The 27,644-nt window shown below is 39.2% G+C and overlaps 2 protein-coding genes across 4 annotated transcripts in view; one reads left to right on the forward strand and one right to left on the reverse strand.

The window, feature by feature from the left end:
• The window catches only part of c2cd2l (c2cd2 like), a 33,052-nt gene extending 15,209 nt beyond the window's left edge, over positions 1-17,843 (reverse strand). For both annotated transcript variants that reach the window (XM_079417044.1, XM_079417043.1), the window contains exons 1-2: positions 17,494-17,843; positions 15,178-15,613 (exon numbers count right to left, since the gene is read on the reverse strand). In XM_079417044.1, the coding sequence (XP_079273170.1) occupies positions 15,178-15,540 (363 nt within the window). In that variant the 5' untranslated portion in view covers positions 15,541-15,613; positions 17,494-17,843. The remainder of the gene's footprint in view (positions 1-15,177; positions 15,614-17,493) is intronic.
• Positions 17,844-22,089: 4,246 nt separating this feature from the next.
• dpagt1 (dolichyl-phosphate (UDP-N-acetylglucosamine) N-acetylglucosaminephosphotransferase 1 (GlcNAc-1-P transferase)) lies at positions 22,090-27,532 on the forward strand. 2 transcript variants are annotated; one of them, XM_079416199.1, is made up of 10 exons: positions 22,213-22,442; positions 22,965-23,026; positions 23,118-23,238; positions 23,790-24,003; positions 24,104-24,250; positions 24,641-24,725; positions 24,888-25,076; positions 25,351-25,438; positions 25,857-26,012; positions 27,002-27,519. In XM_079416199.1, the coding sequence occupies exons 2-10, from the start codon at positions 22,995-22,997 to the stop codon at positions 27,065-27,067; spliced, it is 1,098 nt and encodes a 365-aa protein (XP_079272325.1). In that variant the 5' UTR covers positions 22,213-22,442; positions 22,965-22,994; the 3' UTR covers positions 27,068-27,519. The 2 variants fall into 2 exon arrangements, with proteins under 2 accessions (XP_079272324.1, XP_079272325.1); XM_079416198.1 differs by having other exon boundaries at positions 22,090-23,026; positions 27,002-27,532.
• Positions 27,533-27,644: the final 112 nt, after the last annotated feature.

Here is a 27,644-nt window from a genome sequence, read left to right on the forward strand (position 1 = left end):
TGTACTGATATACCGACCCTCGAACGTGAATCGCAGGAATGGCCTGTGTCGCGGGAGGATCGAGACATGAAAGTACGTGTCCTTCAGGTCGATCGCTGCAAACCAATCTAGGGGACGGACGCACCCAAAAATGCGTTTCTGCGTCAACATCTTGAATGGCAGCTTGTGACGTACACGGGTCAAAACTCGCAGATCAAAGATCAGTCGTAACCCACCGCTTTTCTTGGGCACAATGAAGTAACGGCTGTAAAACCCCGACCTCATATTAGCTGGAGGGACCGGTTCTATCGCATCCTTTGCCAGCAGGACTGCGATTTCCGCACGCAAGACTGAAGTGAACTGGATGCCCCTGAATTTGGGGGGACGTGGGGCGAACTGAATAGTATGAGTAGCAGAGTATGATGGTCCGCAGGAGCCACCGAGACAGACCGGGGAGCGCTAGCCAGGCTCCGAGAGACCGTGCCAGTGACCAACGGGGCCACCAATGTGGTGGGGCAGCGAGGTGGAACACAGGGACCCGGCCCGGGGCCTATGACGGCCTGGCCTGTGACGGCAGGGGGCGGGGTCTGGGTCTGGGTGTGCAGTGTAACACTCACCTGTGGATCGAGTGCTACCGCTCTTACCTGGTTCCACGAATGGGCAGGAGGGGTGCTCTCGGGCAACCCACTGCTGCCCGCTGGCGAGAGAGGAGGAGGGAAGCGAACCCGTGATGCACAGCTCGCAACTCTTCTCCTCTTGAGACCCAGAGACTGAGGAACCGCTCTTTTATTTAAGTTTTGAGTACAAAAACAAGATGAAACAAAAGATTCTCCACCCGGCCCTCCTCCGGGGGAGGGAGTGGTGCAGTCACCATCTCCCGACGAGCAGTCTCCTCCATCTCTGGGTGGCCCGTCTCAGGGCCTCTTGCACTTGCGCCTGCCGCCAGGTTTGGCAGGGGCCTGGACGGGCTGGGGGTCCTGCCTGTGACCGGCTCCACGACGCTGCCTGGTGGAAGGCTGCTGCGGCTGCGCGGGGGCGGCCGCAGGGGGGCGCCCACGGCAACGAGCAAGCTGAGGGTCTGCAGCCAGGGTGGAAGCAGCAGGTTTCCTCCGGCGCATGATGTGCTTGATCGCCTCAGTTTGCTTCTGTGCTGCCTGTGCTGCTAGGCAAAGCTCTTGACAGCGTCGCCGAAGAGGCCGGTCTGTGACACGGGAGCATTCAGGAACTGTACCTTCTCCTGCTCCTTCATGTCAGCGAGACACAGCCAGAGATGGTGCTCCTGGACCACTAGCGTGGACATCGCACGACCCAGAGACCGTGCGAAGCGCAAGGGCTGTCGCAGCACGCAGCTCATGTGAACACACACCACTGCTCCGGGTGTGTGTTCACGGTGTGTGTGTGTTCATTGCTGTGTGTGTGCACGTTGGATGGGTTAAATGCAGAGCACGAATTCTGAGTATGGGTCACCATACTTGGCAGTATGTAACTTCACTTTACTTCACTTCATGTAGAACTGCCAGGTCGTGACACCCTCATGCAGGTCTTTCAGGGCTTTGGCCTGGTGGACCTGCAGTAATGCCATGGCGTGGAGGGCAGAAGCCACTTCCCCACAGGCTCTATAAGCACTGCCAGTTAGACCTGACGAATACTTACAGGCCTGTTAGGGGAGACACGGGTCACCCCGCAGGGTGGTAGTGGCTTTTGGACAGAGTTGCATGGCCACAGACCGCTCCACCGAGGGGATGCCGACGTACCCCAAAGCGGCCCCACCATCGAGGGTGGTGAGAGCGGAGGAGCCACAAGATTTGTTTCGGGCAGTGAAAGGTGCCTTCCACGATCTTGTAAGCTTCTCATGCACTTCCAGAAAGAATGGCACCGGAGGGTCCCCCACGAGAAACCACTCGTCCAGCCTCGAAGGATCGGGACGCGGTGGAGGATTCCACACGAGCCCGACATTCCCGAGCCCGGGAAAGCATAGCCGTCATCTCTGGGTTTGGCTCGGACAAGGCTACCACACCCGAAGGGGGCAACGCAGACGAGTCGTCATACCCGGAGGAAGGGAGCTCACCCTCCGATGCAGTGATCGACATCTGGTCGTCAGGGGGAGCACCGAAGGAAACGGGTGGTGAACCCCGTTCTGCAGAGGTCCCAGCCCGTTCCAACAGCAATACCACCAGCTGCGGAGTGCTTGAGGGGTGAGGAACTCCTCTTGGGGAAGCCTTCACCGTAATCCTCAAATCACCCCTGACTCCACCGGACGCGGCGGCGCCCCGGGTGCCGGGACGAACGCCGGATCGCGGCAGAGGTAGAGGGACTCCGCCATGTTTGACATAGCGGAGTCTTCTGTGGAACTCCGAGATGGTCATGTCCCCACAAGAATAACATGAACCATTCACGAAAGCTTCCTCAGCGTGCTGAATGCCCAGACACGTGAGGCAGCAATCGTTACCCTCCTGAGGTGCCAAGAAACAACCACACCCAGAAACGTACGGGTGATAAGACATCTTTAAAAAGACGCGATCACCCGTGTTGCTCTTTTAGAGAAATTTGCTCTTTCAGTGCTGAAGCACGCAGTGATACACTGCCGCTCGGCTCTGAAGTGAAAGGATGAATTAATGCGGTGCACCCGCTGCCTCTTATACTCACGCTGTGATCAGCGGCAGCTGGATGCAATGATCGCATGCCAATGTCCATTGGCACGTTTAGTTACACTCGAAGTACAGTTACACTCTGGCGAGATCCCAATTTCGTCAGTCATCCGACGTGAGTCGGAGTGACAGACTGAAAGGGAGCTACTTGTCTCTAGACCATTAATGTGAAGGTACATTCTCATTGGGGCAAACCTCTTGAGTTAAAGGGTCACAATCCTTCAATGCTAAACAAACAAGAACTACATACTCACAGAGAGTAAAGACAAATGTATATCTCAGAGTAAGATTTTAAGGACCTCAGAGCTTTGAAATTATGAGGATAATTGACTTAGGTTTTCTCTCTCTCTTTGTATCTCAGCCAATGGGATAAGAGGACGTGTTTGACTGGGTAGCATTTACTGGCTCAGCCCCTGAGAGGAGGAAGAGAAAACACAAATCCCCTACTGTACTGGCATATGTTCTTTCATACACATTTTTCCATCCTACACAGATACACAGGCATGACGACGTGTATGTGCATCCATACAGACAACACTTAGTAATTTGTGTACAAGATAACAGAAAGATTCAACTCATGTTAAAAGAGACACCTGTTCACTTCAGTTACATTCTTTGTATGTCTCCAGTATAACACACAGATAAACAAAAATAGGCTAAATGGTTTAAAACAAAAACAAATTAAGTTTCTTTTCTGCATTAAATAGAAGTCTTTTGATAAGAAATTGTCTTACTCTGATTTGAAATCATTCTTGATATTGGTGTGACATTCAAAATAATGATTAAAATATGCTTTGAAATAAAAAAAAAACATTTAAATGTCAATAGGTTGACTGGACACAATGTTAACATCAGCCAACTATGGACAAAACTATGACTGAATGAAAAGTATGATTATACTTAATCGTATTTGATTAGAATTATTAGAAATGAGTATGTGTGTGAATTGTTTTTATATGATTTATATGATTATATGATATTATATGGGCTTCAGTTTCTGCCATGCAAGAAAAATATGCGAACAATTATTTAAAATAAAAAACTCAAATCCTTTATAATCATTTTATAGTCAAGAGTATGTGCAATATAACTTATCTATAACAACTACTAGTTCAGTTTTGATTTTCCTTAATATTGCATGCTTAATGTCGGCCACCATGATTAGTTTTTTATGGAGTGTTACACACTGAGAAGAACCACAAAAGCAATCCGATTCAACGCGTCTTTCTAATTCTCTCCTCAGTAAAGAATCACCACAATACGTCTCATTTGCATACAGAGACAAATCCTTGTCATTTACATCACACATTTGCATGATCATCTGTGCTCTTCCACAACATCGTGCTGTGATCCACACATTTGACACTGGCTATTACCCACTAGACCAGGGAGGGCCAGAATAAGAATATTAGCGCTCTGTTGAGTTGGGAATACACCTTTCTTTTGCACATCAAATCTCCAAAACAATGTTGAGGTTTTGATTTATTTTTACATGACCATTGAAAATTATTTTCTAGGGGAAAAACTGCACATCCAACTACATAACAGAGGAAAAAAGTCCTGTGCATCAGCAGTTTGCTCAGATTCCATCAGTGAAATCAGCATCCGTAATGAAAAAAAGAAAAAGAAAAAAGACCTGTCCACCCCCATAGGGCACAGTCAAGTATTTGAACAAAATCACCACACATTCCACTTTGACCACGTCAGTTTGCATTTTCAACACAAGTCAAACTTATAAAGATCATGCAGAATGCATGTTTGAGATAACTGACATAAGAGAAATAACTGATATGCCTTAACTGTGTTCAGGGGTGCAACTGTGGTCTGACAGGTTGGAGTGCTGGGCAATGCTCGATTTTATCTAGGAAATGATTAAAAAACAAACAAACAAAAAAACACTTGCCACGATATCATAACTTTTACACCAGTAGAGTATCCGTCAGTGGCAGCCTAAACAGTAAGTAAGATAAGTGGCTGCTTATGGCTCAAGGGAATCAGGGGGCCCCATCTGATATTAGTGAAAAATATTTGGCAAGCTCTCCAGCGTCAGGTTTCTATTTGCAATGTGTTTTTGTGTTGAGCAAATAGCCAATAACCGACATATCTGTTGCTTTCCTGAATGTAACGGCCAATCAGAGATGTGCTTAAAATAGAATCCACTTACCGCTCATAACGCCGGAGTTTTAGTTCAGTGCCAAGTTTGACATGCATGCTAATCTTCTCATTGTAATAAACAAGGTGTAGACATGAGGTAAATAAGAGATTAAATGTGATGTGTAGAGAACTTCATTGATTATAATGTAACATGCTTTATAGAATATATCATATATTTATTTGTATATTTTTATATATGTGTTTGGGCCCCATAACTGAAATTTGCTTAGGGCCCCCAAATCAAAGTCCAGCCAGGTATCCATAATCAGACCAGTTCTAGCGATTGGACGCAATTTCTTGTTAATTCCTCTATGAAGAAAACAAACTGGAGTTTTACTTTTGGAACTGTTGCACTTTATAAAGTGGTATCCAAGTACGAGTAAGACATAAGTCCATTTGCCAAGCGTATAACTGTGCTAGTAATTGTATACAGTTAAAATATATGGCCATAAAACCACTGTTCAGCTGTTCAAGAAACTCTAATAGAGAACACCACCTGGCAAGTGAGATTCAGGTAATTTGAGCTTGCGACCCCTGCTATAGAGAACATGGTTACGTGTATGTGTTCCTCCTCTCATTCGTGTAAATTAAGATGTTCTTTTAACAGGGTAGTGTGCTAACCTCAGTCAGGCCCTTAATAGTTCATTGGTTTGTGTGCTTGTCACAAAAAGAAGGCATGTGTGCAACAGAGTGTGTTCCCAGACACATTAGTATAATGTCACTTTGAGTTTGAGCCACCCTGTCTTGAATCCCCCCCTTTGGACTCTTCAAATGTACCACAACAACCATTTGAACCAACCAAAAATGTCCTACTTTAAGGCACCATGACGCAACTTGATGACAAAACTAAGGATCCAAAGATTCTTTGGGGCAAATCTAAATCACTGGGTGCCAACAACTTAAGACAGTGCAATGCCATTTCAAAATAAAGGACAATACAGGGACACTGTCATGCACAATCTTCGCTGTAAGCCTTGTAATTAGGGATGCACCGAATGTTCGGCAACCAAAATTGTTCGGCCGAAAATAGCAAAAAAAAACTCTTCAGGTGTTCGGCCGAATAAGCGAAAAGACTGAATAAATTGTACCGAACAATGATGTGAGGCGATCAAATAGAGGCGCGCACTAATGCATCAAACACGTCTGCAGTGTGGAAGCATTTAAAACTGCCTGAGAAAGATGCAAAAATCATTACAAGCACGAAGCACCGACATCGAGAGTCTGCTTAGCGCTGAATCTCATGTCTCCGATGAGAAGAGGAAGGGGTGGTTGTTGCTGGTTACTATGATGATTGAAATAGTGAATGGCCTTAAACGATTTGTAAATAAACTGCAGAATGTTATGTTTTCTAATACATGCACAAATTCAAACAGCGCTGCAAGAGCTCATGGCACAAGGGTTCAAAGTCCAAAGCGCAAGAAAAATCTGTGCTAAAACACTGTTACACCTCATTTGCTCAGTAACATTTTTATAATTTTTTAAAGACATTTGACAATGTGATACATGCGACAAACATCTTCCCAAATTCGTAATGAGAATCATTTAAATATATGCATGCTGTTGTCAACAAAAAGAAGCACTAAGATCTTCCTGCGGGTTTATGCCAAAATATAATCTAAGAAAAAGCAACAACTCTATCAACATTTATGAAAGTTAGTATTGTGATTTTACTTTTGTTCTGTAAAATAAAAAAATAAAAAATTAGACAATAATAATGATTATAATAATTACCCTACAACAGCTCTTTACATTTATTATAACATTCACACAGTGTTCAAATTGGGATCTGTAATATATTCTAATGTTTTAAAGGGGTCATCGGATGCAAAATTCACTTTACAAGTTGTTTGAACAAAAATGTGTGTTGGAAGTGTGTGTACACACATCCATCCTATAATGATAAAAATCCACCCAGTGTTTTTTTTTTAAATCCCTATTTTAAAATCCCCTTTCTCAAATCAGGCTGTTCTGAGAGCCCTGTCAGAATGACGTAGTTCTGTACAGACCGCTCCCACGATAGTTGATTGACAAGACCGTCTTACCTTAGACCCGCCTTCAGTGAGCTGAGAGCTGTCCGCAGACTCCGGTGCAGGGGAAGACAAGATGTCTCCAATTAAGCAATTGAAGTGTTTTGTTGTTGGTTGTAGTAATGAATATAGCAGTCATCATTTACTCCTGACATCTGAGCCACCGAAGAGGCAGAAGATTAACGTTACTGTCGATTTGAAGGGAATGCCCCAATTCTCGATCTACATAAATGCATCTATGTTCGCCCGAATCATATGCGATCCTTTATCTACAGAAGAAGTGAGTTTAAGGGTTTTTATGAATCTTTGCAAATCGCCTTTCCTAATAATGTGCTAGTTAGCCAATTTCGCAGCTGTTTAGTATGCTCCATAGATAAATATACCTAGATGCCTCATTATCGACTGTTTCTACACTCTCAGAAATAAAGGTACAAAAGCTGTCACTGGGGCGGTACATTTTCAAAAGGTACATGTTTGTACCTAAAGGGACCATTTTGGTACCTTAAAGGTACATATTAGTACTTAAAGTGTACATATTTGAACCTAATAGGTACAAAAGTGTACCTTTAGAAAAGGTACCGCCCCAGTGACAGCCTTTATTTCTGAGAGTGTTTGGGCCGCAATAAGTAAGTCATCCGCCTTTTTTGGAACAGTCTGCGAATCTTGGGTCTACAACAGCAAGTTATAAGCTTGTATATCTTTGAATATTCATTGATTATTATGGTGAATGTGAGATGGCTGACGCATCAACGTATCTGGAGCGGTCGAACAGGGAATCTACACATTTCTATGGTCTGCTCGTCACGCCATGGAAGAGAGGGGCGGAATCAGCAGAGCTCACTAGGATTTAAAGAAACATGGACTAGATCAGCGTGCTGAAGACAGAGCTGATTTTGACAGGGTAAAGAAGGTGTTTTTTACAATACCATTGAGAAATTTTAACCACAGTATGTTATAGACCTTTCATTAAGACCCAAAAGAATCATATCAACTTGTGTAAAATGGGCATCCGATGACCCCTTTAAAAGAAGTCTCTTCTGCTCAGCAAGGCTGCATTTATTTGTACAGTAAAAAAAATACATGCCTGATTTAAGAAGGGGGTCTTAAAAATGGCCAAAAAATATTATTTTAATAACTTATTAATTTTAAGTTAAATTGTGCTTTGTTAGTATAATGTCTGATAGAATGTTAAAAAAGGTTCAGTGTTAAGTAAATATTTTTATTTATTTATTTTTTTAAATTTGAAATGCAGGACAAAACCATAAAAAGCACATTTTGGCTATTTAACTTATGCAATGGAGAAAAAAATGACAAAATAGGCCTACATGTGGAAAAAATGCGAAAACCATGTTCGGTATTCGGCCTTTGGCCCAGTGTTTGATTTTGTTCGGCTTTGTTCAAGAATTTTCATTCCGGTGCATCCCTACTTGTAATAGTCCTTTAGTGTCGATCGTAACATTTTATTGTTATATGTAGGGTTTGCTGTTCTGTAAGCCAATATGAAGCAAGGTAAGGCTTACTTGATCCTTACATACTTCAGAATTAATGAGAAAACTAGCACAAACAAAAAGAGCACTTGTTTTTATTTTCAGTCTGAGTCATTGAAATACCACAAATGGTAATTAAATTAAGTTATTTTCAAGTCTGTCCACCACGAAAAAGAAAAGAGAAGGATGATAGCGAGACAGAAATAAACAAACTAGTCTGACTTTGAGCCCTGTGTGTGCGTGTGCAGACATTGTGCTATTCTGCACACTGCAGGCATGATAATGTGCCATCATACCATTCCATCATATGCACAGATGCCACACACACTTTTTTTAACACAGACGATGCTGACACTGACACACATGCCTGGAGGTCTGTGCCATATTGGCAAGAGCTAAACTCTCAGAACATTGACGATATCAGACAGGCCAGCTGGGAGAGCAAGAGACATGAAAAAAATTAAATCTCAACCACATGATTAATCAGACACTTATTCTGTATTTCAATTACATTTTAAAAATAGTTGCTCTTGAAGACAATGACCCAGAGGATCTGAACTGTTGGACAGATCTATATGTTGCAGCTCTGGATAGACGTTATGTCCCCGTGGCAAATGCCACATGCTGACCATTTGAAGACCATGTTCAACATGCATTCTTCATAACTACATAGACAACTGCTTACCAAGGCAATATTTATAGCAGAACAGCAATTTAAACAAATATTCCAATAATTTAAAATAACTATTTCAATTATATTTTAAAACGTATTTTTTTATATATATTTTAAAATGCAATTTTTCCTGTGATGACAATTGTGTTCAGTTTTCAGCAGCCATTATTCCAGTCTTCACTGCTACCATGATCCTTCTCAAAATAATTTTAATATGCTGATTTGGTTCTCAAGAAGCATTTCATATTATTATCAATGTTGAAAACAGTTATGATGCTAAGTATTCTGTTGAAATCATGATTTATTCAGGATTCTTTGCTGAATAGAAAGTGTTTAATGTCACTTTTGGTCAATCAAATGCATCCATGCTGAAAAAAGAATACATTTCTTTAAATCCCGGTTCAGACTACACGACTTTGGCACGATCTGCTTGACCTAGGGTGTTGTGGGGATTCGTAAACGACAATGGGACGGGGTGCAATGATAGCATGCAGGTTGTTAAAGACAGCAAGTGGTGAATGGTCGTGTAGTCTGACATGTTTATTGTGTGTTTTAATATTAATAATTATTAATTTATTACATGTATTATTTTGCTCAATAATAATACAATTTTGTTCTTTGATTTCCTTTTCCCAAAAATGTCCACAAAACTTCAAATTAAAGTGAAAAAAAAAAATTTACTTAGATGATATACTAAAGTGAAACAAAAAAACAGTCATTGTATATTTTAAAAACTGCCAGAGAGAACAACATTCTAATGTAATTCGGTACATTCACACACAACTGGAGAAATCAAAGCTAACTTTCCCCTGAAATTCAAGTGTACTAACTACCAAGGAGTTTCTGTAAATCCTATCAGAGTGACAAATTAAACCGATAACTTTGGCAAGTTATCCAAGTCAAATTAGATCAAAGACCTGTGTGCTTTTTTATACCATGTTTATTAGCAAGTTGTGCACTTAATTGTGTGTATGTATGTGTGTACAATCTCAGAGGACGTCCTTCTACTGTTATTGCCACATATAACCAGCTGTGCAGATCCCCCCCAGCCAAATCCCTGGATTACTAGAGGGAGTTTATGTGTGTGTGTTGGGTGAGAAAGAAAGAGTAAAGAACGAACGAAGGATAAAGCCTCTTAGCAGTCCTCACACATCACAGAAATGCAGCCTGAAACTAACCAAATATTACCAGAATTGCAAGCAAGCATCTCTTTATTCCCAATGCAGCTGAGTAAGCAAAATCACACTGACATTAAGCTTTCTCTTGGGTGCTGGTAGAGTAATATCAATCCATTTGTTTACTTGTTTTTAGGCCTCTGCCACCTAGGTTGATTCATATAGAAACAGATACACCCAAAGCAAGTTACTCAACACAAGATGCACACATTGTGTGGAGTGTGAAAACTGATCAACATGATCACATCCTTTATACATCATCTTCCATATATAATCCTTCCCTTATAGACAGTCCAACAGAAATCTCACTCTCTCTGTAACAGTGAGCGAACCGATAATAAGATTAAAATCCCACCGCATGTGAAATTATGCAGAGGAGATTAACCAGTGGTCAATGGCTGGTTAATCCTCCTAGTAGGAAGTTACCTGGAGACCTTCATATTAACGATTATAATTAAAAAGTTGCAATGTTCCATCTGGATGAATAAAACTCTCATTGGTGCATTGGTATTTGTGCAGTTCCCTCTTAATGCCTCAGGCAACCACACACACATATGCATGCACCGAGTCCCGAACCAGACTTTTCCCCCTTCTTTAAGCAGCTGCTATACTGTTATGAAGATCTCGCCGAATTACATTACTAGCTATCAGAATTTCAGCTTACTTTTTACCGCCATTTAAATATCAGCAACTGCACCAAATTGCATAGTTTTGCTCAGTTCGGGACTCTGAATTAAACTGAGATGTTTTTTTCCACCTTGAGTATGAGCTCTATTTGTCTCCTATATAATACTATTAGCCATAAAAGTATGACATATCAAATATTATACTCAACAAATACACATATCCAAACTTTTTTTGTATACGTTTTATAAAGGTTAAATAAACGGTTCCATTTAAAACATTAAGATTTTTCTTTTATTATAGGGTATTATATGGCTTTATAGGGTGAGATACATATTTACAGCATAGTTTTGTTACTGTAAATAAATCCTAATTGGGTCACACTTGATTTTAAGGTCCAATGCTCACTATTAACAAATCATTAACTACTACTTTGCCTCAATAAACTCCTAATTTGCTGCTTATTAATAGTTAGTACGGTAGTTGTTAAGGTTAGGTATTGAGTAGGATTAGGGATGTACAGACAGTTGGAATGTTTAACAGATATCAATACAGAATGACTCTCTTCTCTTTCACTCTCCAACCTGAGAGGTGGTCGCCATGGCTAGGGCTGGAACCATGGTGTTTGTTTTCATGTTGCTGAGTCAACAGATGGCTTCAGGTGCTTCAGAGGGGCAGAGCGAAAGTTGCTCAATCTCTTTTGCTCTTGATCTGATCTCGTACATACACAAAAACACCTCGCAAGCACTGGAACAACCCCTCTGGCAGGTTTTTCAGGTCAGAAGAACTTGATATGAGTGGATTGGGGTGTCAACGACCTGGCATCCTGAAAGAGCAAATATCCGGTCTGCATGGAGACAAGATTCTAGATCAAAGCTTCCAAAATGGGAACTTCTCCCCAAAGCCCAATCTAACACAGGAATATTTAACTAGCACACGGAGGTCACCTCTAAGGGAGAGTCACGTGACTAACATTTCACGACACTATAAATTCCCACAAAAGGTCCAGTTATTGCAGATTAAATTGATATGCCTAGTTGAACACTGACACCTACGTAGCTTTTCTTACTAATCAAGGTCCGATCATCCAAGCGGTCTCTAAATTCAGAGTTGTTCCATTCCCTGACCACTTTTCATTGGAGCCAGTTAGCTGTCTCCCCTTTGTTAGCCAACCCTCTCTCTTCCTACCTTATAATCACAGACGTTAAAACTATCAAATGAACAGAGAAACATAAAATGGCTTCCTTTCATAAAAGGTAAAATCATTAAAACGTAGAAGAACAAATAAAGCATGACTGTCTTTTTTATACAGCTCTGCTTTGAAGCTGTTCCTTTACGGTCTACTGCTTTGTATAATTGAAAGAAAAGAGTTGAACTGAACTCAACAGTGTGCTACTGTGTGAAAGTTTTTGGGAGATGAACAGATATTGAAAATAGATGCAATTTGGAAACCGATGGAGGGTTTGGAAAGACGTCTGGTAAATATTCTGTATTTAAAGGCACAAGGTCACAAATTTCGCAAGGCAAAAGAAGGTCCTTTTTCCATTGTCAGTAGTGTAGTAATGCATGAAGCACAGCTTCAAAACAACGCAGCACTCTGTTGGTAAACTACATTTTTTGTGAATGACTTCCAAATCTGTGTGAGGACATGCTTCACCTTTACATGAAATTCACAGCACAGATTCCTACTGAAATGACTGGATTTAGCCCGTAAAATTAAGACGAACAACAGTAAATGTACCCACACATATAGTATCAAGAATCTATGATGTATACGGTCTGACAAACTTTGGGAAGAACTGTATGAAAAAAACATTACACTCCTATTTTTAATTTATTCACAGATTGATTCACACAACAACACACAATGCACCAATATAACCTGTATGTTAACATGCATAGCTGAAACTATCATCCCACACTTATAACCTGTATGTTTACATGCATTCCTGAAACTATCATCCCACACTTATAACCTGTATGTTTACATGCATGAAACTATAATTCCCTAAGCGTTTATAATCGAGGCTGCACCTTCCATACCATGATCATGAAACCTCAAATAAACATTTTTTCAAATGCATAAACTTAAAAAACCAAGACCAGAACCATGCTAGTCATAACCTGTGCCAGTTCCATTGAAAAAAAAAAATGGTGTGAATTTATTCTTTAAATCTAAAAACCACACATTACATCAACTTCTGTGACTCACTCCCACATGGGGATTCTTAACAGTAAAGACATTCATTAGGAAAAGTCCTTACTTCAGGACTCTATGATACAGAGTCTGCAGAATCATTGCACTTCACAGCGTTAAGTTGCTTTTTAAGATTTGCTGACCACATTACAATCAGCGCTGCAGTTATGGCACACAGCCAAAACGAACTTAAATTAAACAGCTAACTAATAAATGGCTATTTATTAGCCTTGGCCTCCTCTCTTTTCCCAGAGAAGCCAAATGACTGTGAAGAAATTTAAGATAAAGGGACAGCAATTGCATAACTGCGTTCTGTAGCCTTCCTTCCTCCCACTTTGACAACCTGAGAAAATAACTAGGTTGCTGAACTGGCACAACTATCGGCTGGAGACCTCGGTAAGGAGATGAGATGGAAGGACCCCCCCTATATTTATATATAGCTCAGGTGTTGGAGCAAAGCTCACTGTATTGAATTGAAGTTTAAATTCCTTGAAGGCTCGCATTTGCTGTAAAATCCGACTGGAACTGCCTGTTGGGTGAAAATGCCATTTCTACATTCTGCTCATATCTCATCAGACTAAATATGCAGATAGCTATCACTTAAAACGATGGAACGTCCTCTGATGAACTGATCTTCAAAGACTTCAAGTAAAAGCATTTTTTCACAATTCAGCCTGACCTCACTGAGAAAAGTGTCTAGAGAGGGGATGGAAGGGCATCGTTCATTTGTTCAAGTACACCTACCAGGCAGACTGAGCTTTGATATAGACACAGATCAAATACAGTTAGAGTTAAATATAGGATTGGAGACCTTTACACAACTCACCAGTCCTCAAACACACTCTTAACCAGACGAAGGGCTACAGAGGGAACCAGTTGTTAAAGAGACCTTTAACCCGGTTGTGTGATCTGTGCGGTTTTTCCTAGAATTAGAGTAATATACATATCTAAGACTGATTGTGGAACTGCAGAGGATCTGATTGGCCATGAGATAACGAGCTGATCACAAAAAATAATCAACATAAATATGCTGTACTATAATTAAACATTTAAGTAATGTAACAATATAAATATTTTTGGTCAGGGGTCAGGACCAGTTAACAAAATGTAACATTTAGTTGTAATATTGCCAGAAAAGTTTAATTGAAAATTGTGATTATTTACACTACCATTAAAAATATGGGGACTGTAAATTTTTCTGATTATAATTAATGTTTTTTTTTTTAAGTTATATTTATGGGCTTTTATGGGATCGGCAAAGGACCTCGAGATGGGAATCGAATTCGGGTCGCGGCGAGTACAGTTACGCTATGCGTCAGAGCGATTATCACAAGGCTATTGGCGTTGACGATTATTAATGTTAAATACATTTGTTCTGCTTAATATTTTTGAGAAAACTGTTCTTTTTTCAGGATTCTTTTATAAATAGAAAGTTTAAACGAACAGCATGTGAGGCACATTTTTAATATGGATGGATGCGCTTTATTTGACTACTTTTGGACTGTTGAACAAAAAAATGCCATTATAAAGCTTGGATGGAGCAAGGACAATTTTTAATATAACTCTGAATGGATTCGTCTGAAAGAAGAAAGTCATATACACCTACGATGCCTTGAGGGTGAGTAAAATGTGGGCAAATTTTCATTTTTGGGTGAACTAACCCTTTAATGTTAGCAATATGGATAAAATCATGCATACAGCTAATGCATGTGAGAATAAAAAACGGGTATCGTGTGAAAGTGTGCCTCTTAAATATAAAACCAGTGCATGTAGGCAATAAGTGTGTCACATTTTCAGCATAATCTTGGCGTTTAAGACAGCCATTAAAAAATACTCTCATTTACACCGATTAGCTAAGGAAAAATAAGTGCAAATTTGGTTCATGAGAGAAACCCCTGAGGAGACAGTAGACTGAGGTCTGTCATGTGTAATACTCACTGCAGAGCAGATTTTCTGGGAGGAGAGAGAAAGTGTGTGGTTGTTGTTACACAAGAACCTGCGTCTCCTGACACTCTCACACCCACACATTCGCTAACAAGTAGCCTGGCCATGATATTATGCCCACACACACTCGCATAGTCTAAAAATACTCTTACACATGTATAAACATGCATGGAGCAATGAAAAACACATGCGTATACAAACCCTCCTACATATGTTTCTACACCGTATTGTCTCAAAACAAATTGAATTTTGCTCCAGATCGTACTCACCCCTTGCCTACAGGCCTGTTCGTTGAGCGCCCGGACCCAGGCTCTCTGCCAGTGCTCCCTGAACGACTTAAACGCAAAAAGCGAGGACAAAAGACCTTTGACGCCAGCCTCAGTGTCACTCCCTGCCCCGTCTCGCCCCAGCCTCAGCCTCAGGAGGGAACCCCACACGCCGCCCGTCAGTGTCTGGTGGGAGAGACTCAAGGGCAGCTGCCATGGGGTCTCCCTCTTGCCCTGGACCCTTGTGCACCACCTAGGGCGAAGCAACGCCAGTGAGAACTGAACGAGCCAGGCTAATACGACCAGCAGCGAGGCACAGAAGAGCGCCACCTGAACCAGCCAGCTCACGTCTTGGAAAGTCATCATCTCCCTAATCACTGTTCACTTAAGTCTCATGTTTATGAATGGTTGAAAATCTTGACTCACGAAGGTTGGAACTCTGGGGAAAGGGAGAGAGAGACAGAGAGTAAGTCCAGTGGAAAAAGACAGGATTTAGGGATATACAGACATGCAGCAAAGACAAAACATGTTAACAACATCTCATGGGAACAGTGACATCTTAAAGGGGCAGTTCACTCAAAAATTAGAACTGTGTCATCATTTACTTAATGTCATGTTGTTCCAAACCCATTAAGGGGCCATTCATACAAAAATACAAGATGTGAGACAGGGGAGACAATAAAAACACAAGGTACAGAGACGTATTTTTATAATGCCATCATGCATGAGATACTGCAAAAGACACGAGACATGGGCATGTCCGTTTAGCATGTTAATGTAGAAAAACAATTGAAAAGGAAAACAGCGGAATGCAAAAACGTGTTTGTGAACAGCCCTAAGATCTTATTCTTTTACAAAAAGAGATGTTAGAAAGCAGGGATGATAGCAGGGATGGTTCACGTAGAGCAGAACTTTTTTTTACCTTGAGCACTTCTCGCTATTGTCAAATATGTGCATCTAGTGCATGATTAAATAGAAAAACAATGGAAAAACAGTGCAGTTGAATGCAAAAACGTATTCTGTGTGAATGGCCCCTTTCTTGATTGCTGTTCTCTGCTTATGTTCCAAGGAAAAAATAAAGTCATATATGTTTGGAACAACATAAGGGTTAAAACAAAGACAAAATGTATTTTTTTTGGTGAACTGTACTTTTAATTCAAGTTTTAGTTTGAGGTCAAATTAATGAATATCAGCTATGGGTTCTTTTCTATTTACATATATATTATATTCTTGGCCAATGTTTTCCTACCAAACAATTCAGAAGTAAGGCCAGCTTACCTAAAAAATATGGTATTTATTTCACAACACCACATTTATTGCTGCTGTATTTGTGCTGTAAAATCGTAATATGTATATGTATGTGTATGTATCATGTATGTAAACACACACACACACACACACATATGTTGGTTTTTGTGGTTTATGGGGACTCTCCATAGGCGTAATGGTTTTTATACTGAACAAAGTGTGTGCTATTGCCCTACACCAACCCTACACCTAAACTTAGCCCTCACAGGAGACTTTGTGCATTTTTAGATTTTCAAACAAACACAATTTAGTATGTTTTTTAAGCCTTTTGAATTACGGGGACATAGGCAGTGTCCTCATAAACCATCTTCATATTGTAATACCTCTGTCATACCCATGTCATTATACAAATTTGTGTCTTCATAAACCACATAAACATGCACACACACATACACACACACACGCGCACACACACGACAGTGGTCTAATTTGATTGCACAATAATGACTGTATTTACTACTTTAAGTTACCATAGTAACTTTTTTGCAAAGGTTGCAAAGACGTGTTCTTATCAAAGAGATTTACAATGTTAGTATTACTGTGCTTAAAAGTTTAAGCAGTTAAGCATTTCGGTGAAAGTGTGATATTCAATGCCTGTCCTGAAACCGGAGAAGTGCACAACTTCTTCCAGAAAACTCCAGTCCTGTGTGAAGCCTGTCTCATACAAACCCGTTCTGATTCGGTCACATTACTGACAGCGCATGGTGTTCTGGGTCAGTGCAGCACTGCAACGTCGAAATAGCTCATCATGACCCATCTAGCGATTCATCTCAATTCCCTCCTTCTTGACAGCTAATCTAAGCTTGTATTCAATAATGGTGTTCATATCAAATTATGCATGTTTACGTGCCCCTCACTGGTCACCATTCGAAAAGCTGCGTTTCAAAGCCTAGAGAGCTGACCTAGACAGCATTTTTGGGCAACTGACTCAGAACGAGCAAAAATGCTGGACGCGCATATATGACGCCGAATGTATATACAGTACTTAAAAAAACAGAAAGGAAATATTACCGATCAGATGAGAAACACCGTCTTTGGACGCAGACTACCTACAGATCACCAGCTCAATGGCTACATCATGTCTTCGTAATTTCAGCACCAGTCTGCAGGTCCGAGCATCTTCTACGATCAAACCTGAGTTGATCGGTACATGGCCTCCGTTTCGTGAATCTTTAGCGTGCTACATAAAACCACACATTTATAATATCCTGCGCTGTCAACTCAAGAGCAAATGTGCCCCCTCCTAGCGTCGGTGTCGGACGGTCTGTAATGGTAATGCGCAGGAACAGAACAGTCGAGCTGTCAAATAGTGTAGCAACACAAACACACACCGAGTACGCACTGCACGTATTTAAAGAGACACGCACACCTTCCTGAGCCGCCGAAACTGCGCATGCGCACTGAGCACATACCACAAAGCGCACTCACTGATGTTTTTGAGGATTTACATTATGTCATAAACAAGAATGTTATGTTCCTTTTGTCATCACTTTTAAAATACAAGTATACATTTATTTTCTGTTTTGGGCTAATTTTTCTAATTCTATTATAATTATTATTATTATTTTTTTTGGTGACTCTCTACATATTACATTTAGAATTATTTTATTACTATTCTAGCAAAATTGTACATTCATAATGTACATTTTCAAAGTTAATATGAATATAAATACATTTGATAAATATATATTCAAATATTTATATTTTCAAGAAAGATGGTGATATATAGATAAGTGAAGTGAAGTGAAGTGACATTCAGCCAAGTATGGTGACCCATACTCGGAATTCGTGCTCTGCATTTAACCCATCCAACGTGCACACACACAGCAGTGAACACACACACACCGTGAACACACACCCGGAGCAGTGGGCAGCCATGCTGCAGCGCCCGGGGAGCAGTTGGGGGTTCGGTGCCTTGCTCAAGGGCACCTCAGTCGTGGTATTGAGGGTGGAGAGGGCGCTGGACATTCACTCCCCCCACCTACAATTCCTGCCGGCCGGGGACTTGAACCCGCAACCTTTGGATTACAAGTCCGACTCTCTAACCATTAGGCCACGACTTCCCCCTCTTTAAAGAATACATATTTGTATTCTTTAAAATATTCAAATTATATATACATATATAATAATATTTTTATTTATTTATTTATTTAGTCATTTAGCAGACGCTTTTATCCAAAGCGACTTACAAATGAGGACATAAGAAGCAATCAAAACCAACAAAAGAGCAACAACGTGCAAGTGCTATTACAAGTCTTGGTTAGCCTAACGCAGTACAGATAATTATTATTATTATTGTTATTTTTTAATAAAAAGACATAGATAAAATACAATTAGAATAGATAGTGCTAGAGTTAGAGGGTCAAGTAAAGATGGAACAGATGAGTTTTTAAGCCGTTTCTTGAAGATGGGTAAGGATTCGGCTGCTCGGATCGAGTTGGGCAGGTCATTCCACCAGATGGGAACAGTTAATGAAAAAGTCCTTGAAAGTGTTTTTCTGTGTTTTTGGGATGGTACAATAATTCGTTGTTCACTTGAAGAACGCAAGCTTCTAGAGGGCACATAAGTCTGAAGTAAAGAATTTAGGCAAAGGGGTGCAGAGCCAGTGGTGGTTCTGTAGGCAAACATTAATGCCTTGAATTTAATGCGAGCAGCTATTGGTAGCCAGTGCAAATTGATGAACAGAGGCGTGACGTGCGTTCTTTTCGGCTCATTAAAGATTAATCTTGCAGCGGCATTTTGGATTAATTGTAGAGGTTTAATAAAATTGGCTGGAAGACCTGCCAAGAGAGCATTGCAATAGTCAAGTCTGGACAGAACAAGAGCCTGAACAAGGAGTTGCGTTGCATGTTCCGAGAGAAAGGGCCTGATCTTCTTAATATTATATAATGCAAATCTGCAGGACCGGGCAGTTTTAACAATGTGGTCTGAGAAATTCAGCTTATCATCAATCACAACTCCAAGGTTTCTGGCTGTTTTTGAAGGAGTTATGGTAGATGAGCCTAACTGGAAGCTGAGATTGTGATGAAGCGATGGGTTAGCTGAAATTACAAGCAGTTCTGTCTTAGCTAGGTTGAGTTGAAGGTGATGGTCCATCATCCAGCAAGAAATGTCTGATAGACACGCTGAGATGCGAGCAGCTATCGTCGGATCATCAGGATGGAATGAGAGGTAGAGTTGAGTGTCATCAGCATAGCAGTGATATGAAAAGCCATGTTTCTGAATGACAGAACCTAGTGATGCCATGTAGACAGAAAAGAGAAGTGGTCCAAGAACTGAGCCCTGAGGCACCCCAGTAGCTAGATGTTGCGACTTGGATACCTCACCTCTCCAAGATACTTTGAAGGACCTATCAGAGAGGTAAGACTCAAACCACTGGAGTGCGGTTCCTGAGAAGCCCTTTCTCAATAGGGTTGACAAGAGGATCTGATGGTTGACTGTATCAAAAGCAGCAGACAAATCTAGCAAGATGAGTAATGAAGATTTGTCAGCCGCTCTTGCAAGTCTTAGGGCTTCAACAACAGAAAGCAAGGCAGTTTCGGTCGAATGTCCACTTCTGAAGCCAGATTGGTTACTGTCCAGGAGGTTGTTCTGTGTGAGAAAGACAGAGACTTGGTTGAACACAACTCGTTCAAGTGTTTTTGCAATGAAAGGAAGAAGGGAAACCGGTCTATAGTTCCCAAAAAGAGTTGGGTTAAGAGTGGGTTTTTTAAGAAGTGGAGTTATACGAGCCTGTTTAAATGCAGAGGGAAAAATTCCAGCGTGAAGGGATGTGTTAACGATGTGAGTGAGTGCAGGTACGACTGCAGGTGAAATGGCTTGAAGGAGATGAGATGGAATAGGATCAAGCGGACAGGTAGTAGGATGACTGGAAAGGATGAGTTTAGAGACTTCTGCCTCAGAGAGTGGAGAGAAGGATGTGAACGAGTGTATGTTTGCTGGTAAGATATGTTTGATAGATTGTGGTGTGGAAAATTGTGCAGTGAGGTTTGTAATTTTATTAATGAAGAATGTGGCAAAGTCATCAGCTGTTAGAGATGATGAAGGAGGGGGAGGAGGACAAAGGAGGGAGGAAAATGTTTTAAATAGCATGCGAGAGTTAGGTGAGTTGTTAATTTTGTCATGATAGTATGTCCTTTTAGCAGTGGAAACATTAGCAGAGAAGTCAGAGAGGAGTGATCGATATAAATTAAGGTCAGTAGGATTTTGTGATTTGCGCCATACCCTTTCTATATATATATAATATAATATAATAATATATTATTGTTTTAATATGCTTAAATGTGCTTTAATTTATTTCAATGTATTGTATTCATTTTCATTTATTGTAACCATCTTATAATATTTTGTGTATTGTCTTTATGCTTGTAAATGTTGTGTTTACTGTTGTAAAGAACATATGATATTATAATAGTGTGAGCATGGCCTTTGATGACTGTCAGATCCCTATTCCAATGTCTTGTCTGAGTTCTTGTAATTCTCTCCACATCAAAATGAAATGTTTTTGCATGCTTGTTTTACAATACATGTTTAATCAAAATATAAGATTACAGCATTGCATTTTTCAGCCTTTATTTCTTAACTAAGATGTATGAGCTTAATAGCATTTTAATGCAAATATTAAAATGCATGGCTATATTAAATAGATTATTTTAAAAAGACAAATAATTATAATATGACTTAATATTGTTGTTATTATTTGGTATTTCAAAAAATCTGAGTCATGTCACAAAACATAATTGTTAATTTAAGCGACAGAATCAGAAAGTTTTTTTATTTTTTATTAATTCATATTTATTTGTTTGTTTCTCGGCTAAATATAGGCCTGCTTTTATTCAAATTATATATACATATATAATAATATTTTTATTTATTTATTTATTTAGTCATTTAGCAGACGCTTTTATCCAAAGCGACTTACAAATGAGGACATAAGAAGCAATCAAAACCAACAAAAGAGCAACAACGTGCAAGTGCTATTACAAGTCTTGGTTAGCCTAACGCAGTACAGATAATTATTATTATTATTGTTATTTTTTAATAAAAAGACATAGATAAAAAACAATTAGAATAGATAGTGCTAGAGTTAGAGGGTCAAGTAAAGATGGAACAGATGAGTTTTTAGCCGTTTCTTGAAGATGGGTAAGGATTCGGCTGCTCGGATCGAGTTGGGCAGGTCATTCCACCAGATGGGAACAGTTAATGAAAAAGTCCTTGAAAGTGTTTTTCTGTGTTTTTGGGATGGTACAATAATTCGTTGTTCACTTGAAGAACGCAAGCTTCTAGAGGGCACATAAGTCTGAAGTAAAGAATTTAGGCAAAGGGGTGCAGAGCCAGTGGTGGTTCTGTAGGCAAACATTAATGCCTTGAATTTATTTGTTTGTTTTTCGGCTAAATATAGGCCTGCTTTTATTCCATAGGCTATGTAAATTTGACGTTTAAAAACTACAATGTTCTATTAGAATCTCAAGGGACTTTTCTCGTTTCTTTTGTTCTTTTCAAGGCCAGAAGGGGGCAACACATATCTTGAATGGCATAAATATAACCAATTATTGACATGTTTTTTTTTTTTTTTCAGTTATACGGAAGTACTTAACTTCAAGCATAACTCACATCCAAAAACAAAAAAAAAACAACAACAAAAATAATTAAGAACATGGGGGAATCAGAAAGTTACTACACTGAAAATGAGACTTTTAACATACTATTCATTTTGTTTGCGGTTGTGTTACGCCTTCAAAGGTTCGACTGAAAACAAGATGATAACAAATATATTTACGTGTTTCTCTGATAAAAGACCTACCTGATCACTACCGCGTGTTTAGCAGTATTGTGCTTCGAAGCTTTTACTGTCGTACCAACAGCTTATGAGAGTTTAATAAGCAAGTTGTTTTAGAATTTAGTCCCCGGACGGATTATGTTGACGGAAGTAGACGTGGATTTTGTGCCAAACCTATACAGTAAACTGATACATCTATCATATTTGACGCCAAAGAAGCTTACAAGTAGCTCATAACCTGAACAGGAGCTTATTTGGACATAATTCTTTTTTTATGGAAGTTTATGGAAATCTAGCTGTCATTATAAAGCCAGTGAACTGCAGTTCATTGATTCAGTACTTTTGTATAGAAACGGTTCGGTCGAATAGAAAACAAGCAAATGGTCATTTATGCAGTCTATAGCTGTATTTGAAATGTAATCCAATTTTTGTCAGCTTCGAAGAAACTTAAGCTAATGACAGCATCACTATGGATATGCAACATAAAAGTTTTGAATGTTGCTGACACGAATCAACTGTTTTCAACTAGATTTATTTACATATAACTGATAAATAGTACAGTAGATACAGTATATTGTATTTTTTTATGTCGTGTTAGTTCATGGAGAAGATGTCTCCAATTCCTACAATTCCTCTTATCATCAACTGTTGTATGTCTGCACTTGGGTGCATTGCAACAGTCAAACTTATTCCTGCTTTTAAGGATCATTTCATATCTGCCAGACTCTATGGCATGGATCTAAATAAAACCATAAAGAAAGAGGTGTAAGTGGTTGATTTTTACATCAAACGTGTGTATTGCAATTTGATGTCTGGAACCCGAATTGAACTCCTGTCTCTTTTCCTTATTAACCAGGCCTGAATCGCAAGGTGTAATCAGTGGCACAGTCTTCCTCATCATTCTCTTCCTCTTCATCCCTGTCCCCTTCCTCCAGTGCTTTATGGGAGAGCAGTGTCAACGGTTCCCTCACAACGAGGTGAGATAATCATCCCTTAATTATAAAATAATTAACACATTTCAAGAATTCACCTTTTACACTAATGATCTGTTTAGGTTCAGTTTTTATTAAAGAAATTCAATTAAAAGTGTCAGTAAAGACATGTATAATGTTACAAAAGCTTAAAATATGTCAAAAATAATATTAATCATCAGCTGTTTCAACATTGATAATAAGAAATGTTTATTGAGCAGCAAATCAGTATATTATAATGATTTCTGAAGGATCATGTGACACTCAAGACTGTCACTGATCACAGGATTAAATTATATTTTAAGATATATTAATGTAGAAAACATACATTTTCTATAACATTTGTATAAATATTTCACAACATTGCTGTTTTACTGTATTTTTGATCAAATAAATGCAGCCTGGGGGAGCATAAGAGATAAAAAACTAAAAAAAAAAACATTTGAACAGCAGTGTATGTTTTTTGACAAAAACTAATTTGTGCCTTAGCTTTTTAATGACCTTTGTAACTGAGAACCTTCACAATCATAACTATATGTGTGCATATGTCCATGTAGTTTGTGCAGCTGATTGGTGCTTTGTTGGCCATCTGCTGCATGATATTCCTGGGCTTTGCTGATGATGTTCTGAATCTGCGATGGAGACACAAGCTACTGCTGCCCACTATGGCCTCCCTGCCTCTACTAATGGTCTACTTCACTAACTTTGGCAACACTCTAATTGTCGTGCCCAAACCTTTCCGTGTCCTGCTGGGGATGCATCTGGACTTGGGTGAGACAGTCTGTTTAAATATCTGGTGCTCTACATTTGATTTTATTGCCCTCTTGTTTGATATGTATGATTGTTGATATTCTCAGCATTTGTGTTCCAGGCATTCTGTATTATGTATATATGGGAATGCTGGCTGTATTCTGCACAAATGCCATCAACATCTTGGCTGGTATCAATGGCATTGAGTCTGGGCAAGCTCTCTTCATATCTGGCTCCATCATCCTCTTTAATATACTGGAACTCAATGGTGAAGGAGGGTTTATTCAACCTGTTTTTTTCCCACATGCATAATTTATACCATTTATATATACACTACTGTTCAAAAGTTTAAAATAATATGTGTATGTGTTTGAAACAAGTCTGTTATGGTCACAAAGAGTGTATGTATTTGATCAGTTAAAAACTAGTACTATTGTGAAAACTTTTTTTTTTTAATTTGAATATATTTTGAATGTAATTTATTCCTGTGATGGCGAAACTCAACTCTTAGAAGCCATTACTCCAGTCTTCAGTGTCAAATTCTATTGAATGTGTTGAAACCTCCCTGACACTGCTTGATTTTTATTTGAATAGGTCTGTACATATATTCTCTAACTTATATTGTTCAACTGATCTTTGATTAATGTTTCTCTTTCAGGAGACTACAGGGATGACCATGTTTTCTCTTTGTACTTCATGATTCCCTTTTTCTTCACCACATTAGCCCTCTTCTACCACAACTGGTTTGTTAAATATATTGCTTTTTGATCATCTTTACTTACTTTAGTTTAAGACAGCCCATTAAAATGCTGAACTGAAGTTTGACAATCAGCACTCATAATAATCTTAACATCAAGCACTCCTATTTTTGAACCTATGATAAACCTTTGAATATTTTTTATCAGCTACCCTTCCTCTGTGTTTGTGGGAGACACTTTCTGTTACTTTGCTGGAATGACGTTTGCAGTGGTTGGGATACTCGGCCACTTCAGTAAGACCATGCTGCTTTTCTTCATCCCCCAAGTCATCAACTTCATTTACTCTCTGCCTCAGCTGTTTCACATTATTCCCTGTCCCAGACATCGCCTGCCTAGGTGGGTTATTACACTAACATTTTAAAATCAATCTATAACATAGATTTATTTTTACGTACAGTAGAATTTATTTTCCCATTCATTGAAAGTTATTTGAATATGTGGGCATTTGAAGTGTTAAACTCTTTAAGTAACTTTTTCAATCATGATTTATTTGTAATCAAAATTTACACATGCTTTACTTATGATTTCAACAGTGTTCCCTTAACATTTACCTCATAGATAAGGCTAAATCAAGTGGTTATGAGAGCTTGACCTAAACTGATTAATGCAGGTTACAATCTGACACGGGAAAGCTTGGCATGAGCTACTCCAAGTTCAAACAGAAGGACCTGGGCAAATTAGGGCAACTTATTCTGAAGGTAAACACATTCATGCCACTGTCAGGAATGTTATAGTGCTGTCAAACGATTAATTGCATCCAAAATAAAAGTTTTAGTTTGCATAATATATGTGTGTTCTGTGTATATTTATTATGTAAATATAAATGCACACACATACAGTATATATTTTGAAAATATTTACATGTCTATATTTATATTCAAATATTTATATTATATATATAAAAAAAAAATCTGAAATATACATGTGTGTATGTATATGCTGTATACATAATTAATATACACAGTACACATACATATATTATGTAAACAAAAATATTTATTTTGGATGCAATTAATTGTTTGACAGCATTATTATTTTTGCAACAAATGATCCAGGAGCATAACCTATATGGTATTCCCTGTGTCTTTGAATGTGATTTCCTCTTTTATCCTGCAGGTGGCAGAAATGTTATGGCTTCTGGATGTGCATAGAGGGCAGGAAGGAGATGATGAGTTTATTGAGTGTAACAACATGACCCTTATCAACCTGGTACTAAAAGTACTGGGACCTACCCATGAGAGAAACCTGACTGCAATCATGCTGTTAATACAGGTGAATCTCTTGAATTTATTACAGAGTTGAGAGGCACTGTGTTTTACTATGGTTCAAAGTGCTTTGAAACCCTAAAGTGATATTTTTGTTGTGATATTTGGCATTACAGCCTCACTTATGTATGAGAAATATTATCATAAGGCCCCCATTAATCACAACAATATTCAAAGGCTCCCTAGCCCTTGTGTTGTATTCAAAGCTTACTTTAATCTATGGGCACTATAAATATCTATACAAAGTTTTATTAGTTGAATCTTCTTCAGGGTTTCTACTCTTCCAGTTTTAAGGATAAGGATTTAAAAATATATATATATTTCTCTTTCTCTCTCTGATAAAATACTTTAGAGCAGCGCTTCTCAATCCCAGTCCCCTACAACATTTGTTTTATTCGACCGTAAGTGCCCTGCGAAGTGGACATCACCGGATATTCCGCCATGATTCCAGTTCGAAACGAGTGTATATGTTCCATTCAAAGGGTATTAAAGTGTGTGAAACGTGAATTTAAATTGTATTTATTTCCAGAGGTCCACTTGTCTGTGTGTGAAGACACTGCAGGCAGCAGCGCAGCACAAATCCATGAATGAATGTTCTGGAGTGAAGTAAACTTCAACGGATTTCCCCTGCTCAGGGAGTAAGAAGCAGTGAACACTGTGTAGAGATCTCATTTCATATCAGTCGAACAAAGGTCATGCACGTAGCTCTCTTCTAACTAGCTGGTTATCTGAATCAGGTGTGTTAACTAAGAGAGGCATGCAAAATATGCAGGGGGGAATGAGGCAAGAGGACTGGGATTGGGAAACGCTGCTTTAGAGATCTAGCAAAATGCATATTCATTATAAAAACGACCATTGCGTTTTAAGATTTGATTAATTTACATGACCTTTCCAGGTGTAGAAATTAGGCTTCCTCATGTATGTAGGTTTTCAAAGACTGCGTAAATTCTTTGAAGGAAACTGATGTTTTGAAATAATATTATATTTGTTTCTCAGGTCTTGGGGAGTGTCGGGGCATTTGGAATCCGGTATCATCTTGTGCGTCTGTTCTACGACGTCTAGACCACTTAAGCTCCTGAGAGACTTTACAACCTGCTGCTTTCATTCGAAGAAAAAACTAAACTGATTGTTGTAAGAATGATTACTAAACTGCCTGTCTTCTATAAAGTATGGGATCTTGATACTACACACTGTATTTCAGCCTCTCTGTCTACATATCTGGCATGGGATGTGACCGTGTACACACATGCCCTTAACTGTCATCAGGACACGAAAGCTCTGTAGATAATCAACAATGCCTGCATAAGGATATCCAGTTATTTTGGTTGACCTGAAAAGAGGGTTCTATTTTGAAAGATTATGTGAAACAGTTACATTCAGGAATATTTTAGAGAGTTTGTGAATTTTTTTTGAGAATATTTCTGAAATATTGCTTGTTGCAGTTGTATTTTTGTGTGTGTGTCAGATCTAATATTATGCCTTTGATTTAAATAAACCAATGTGACAATGAACCACACTAGCTTCCAGAAAAGAAAAAAAGTGCTCTATATTTATACTATTTTATAAATCAGTTATATATTTTATGTTTATACTGTTCTCATGTGATATTCAAACATAAACCATAACCAAACATAGTATT

Source organism: Barbus barbus (assembly GCF_936440315.1).
Source record: "Barbus barbus genome assembly, chromosome: 5".
Lineage (NCBI taxonomy): Eukaryota > Metazoa > Chordata > Actinopteri > Cypriniformes > Cyprinidae > Barbus > Barbus barbus.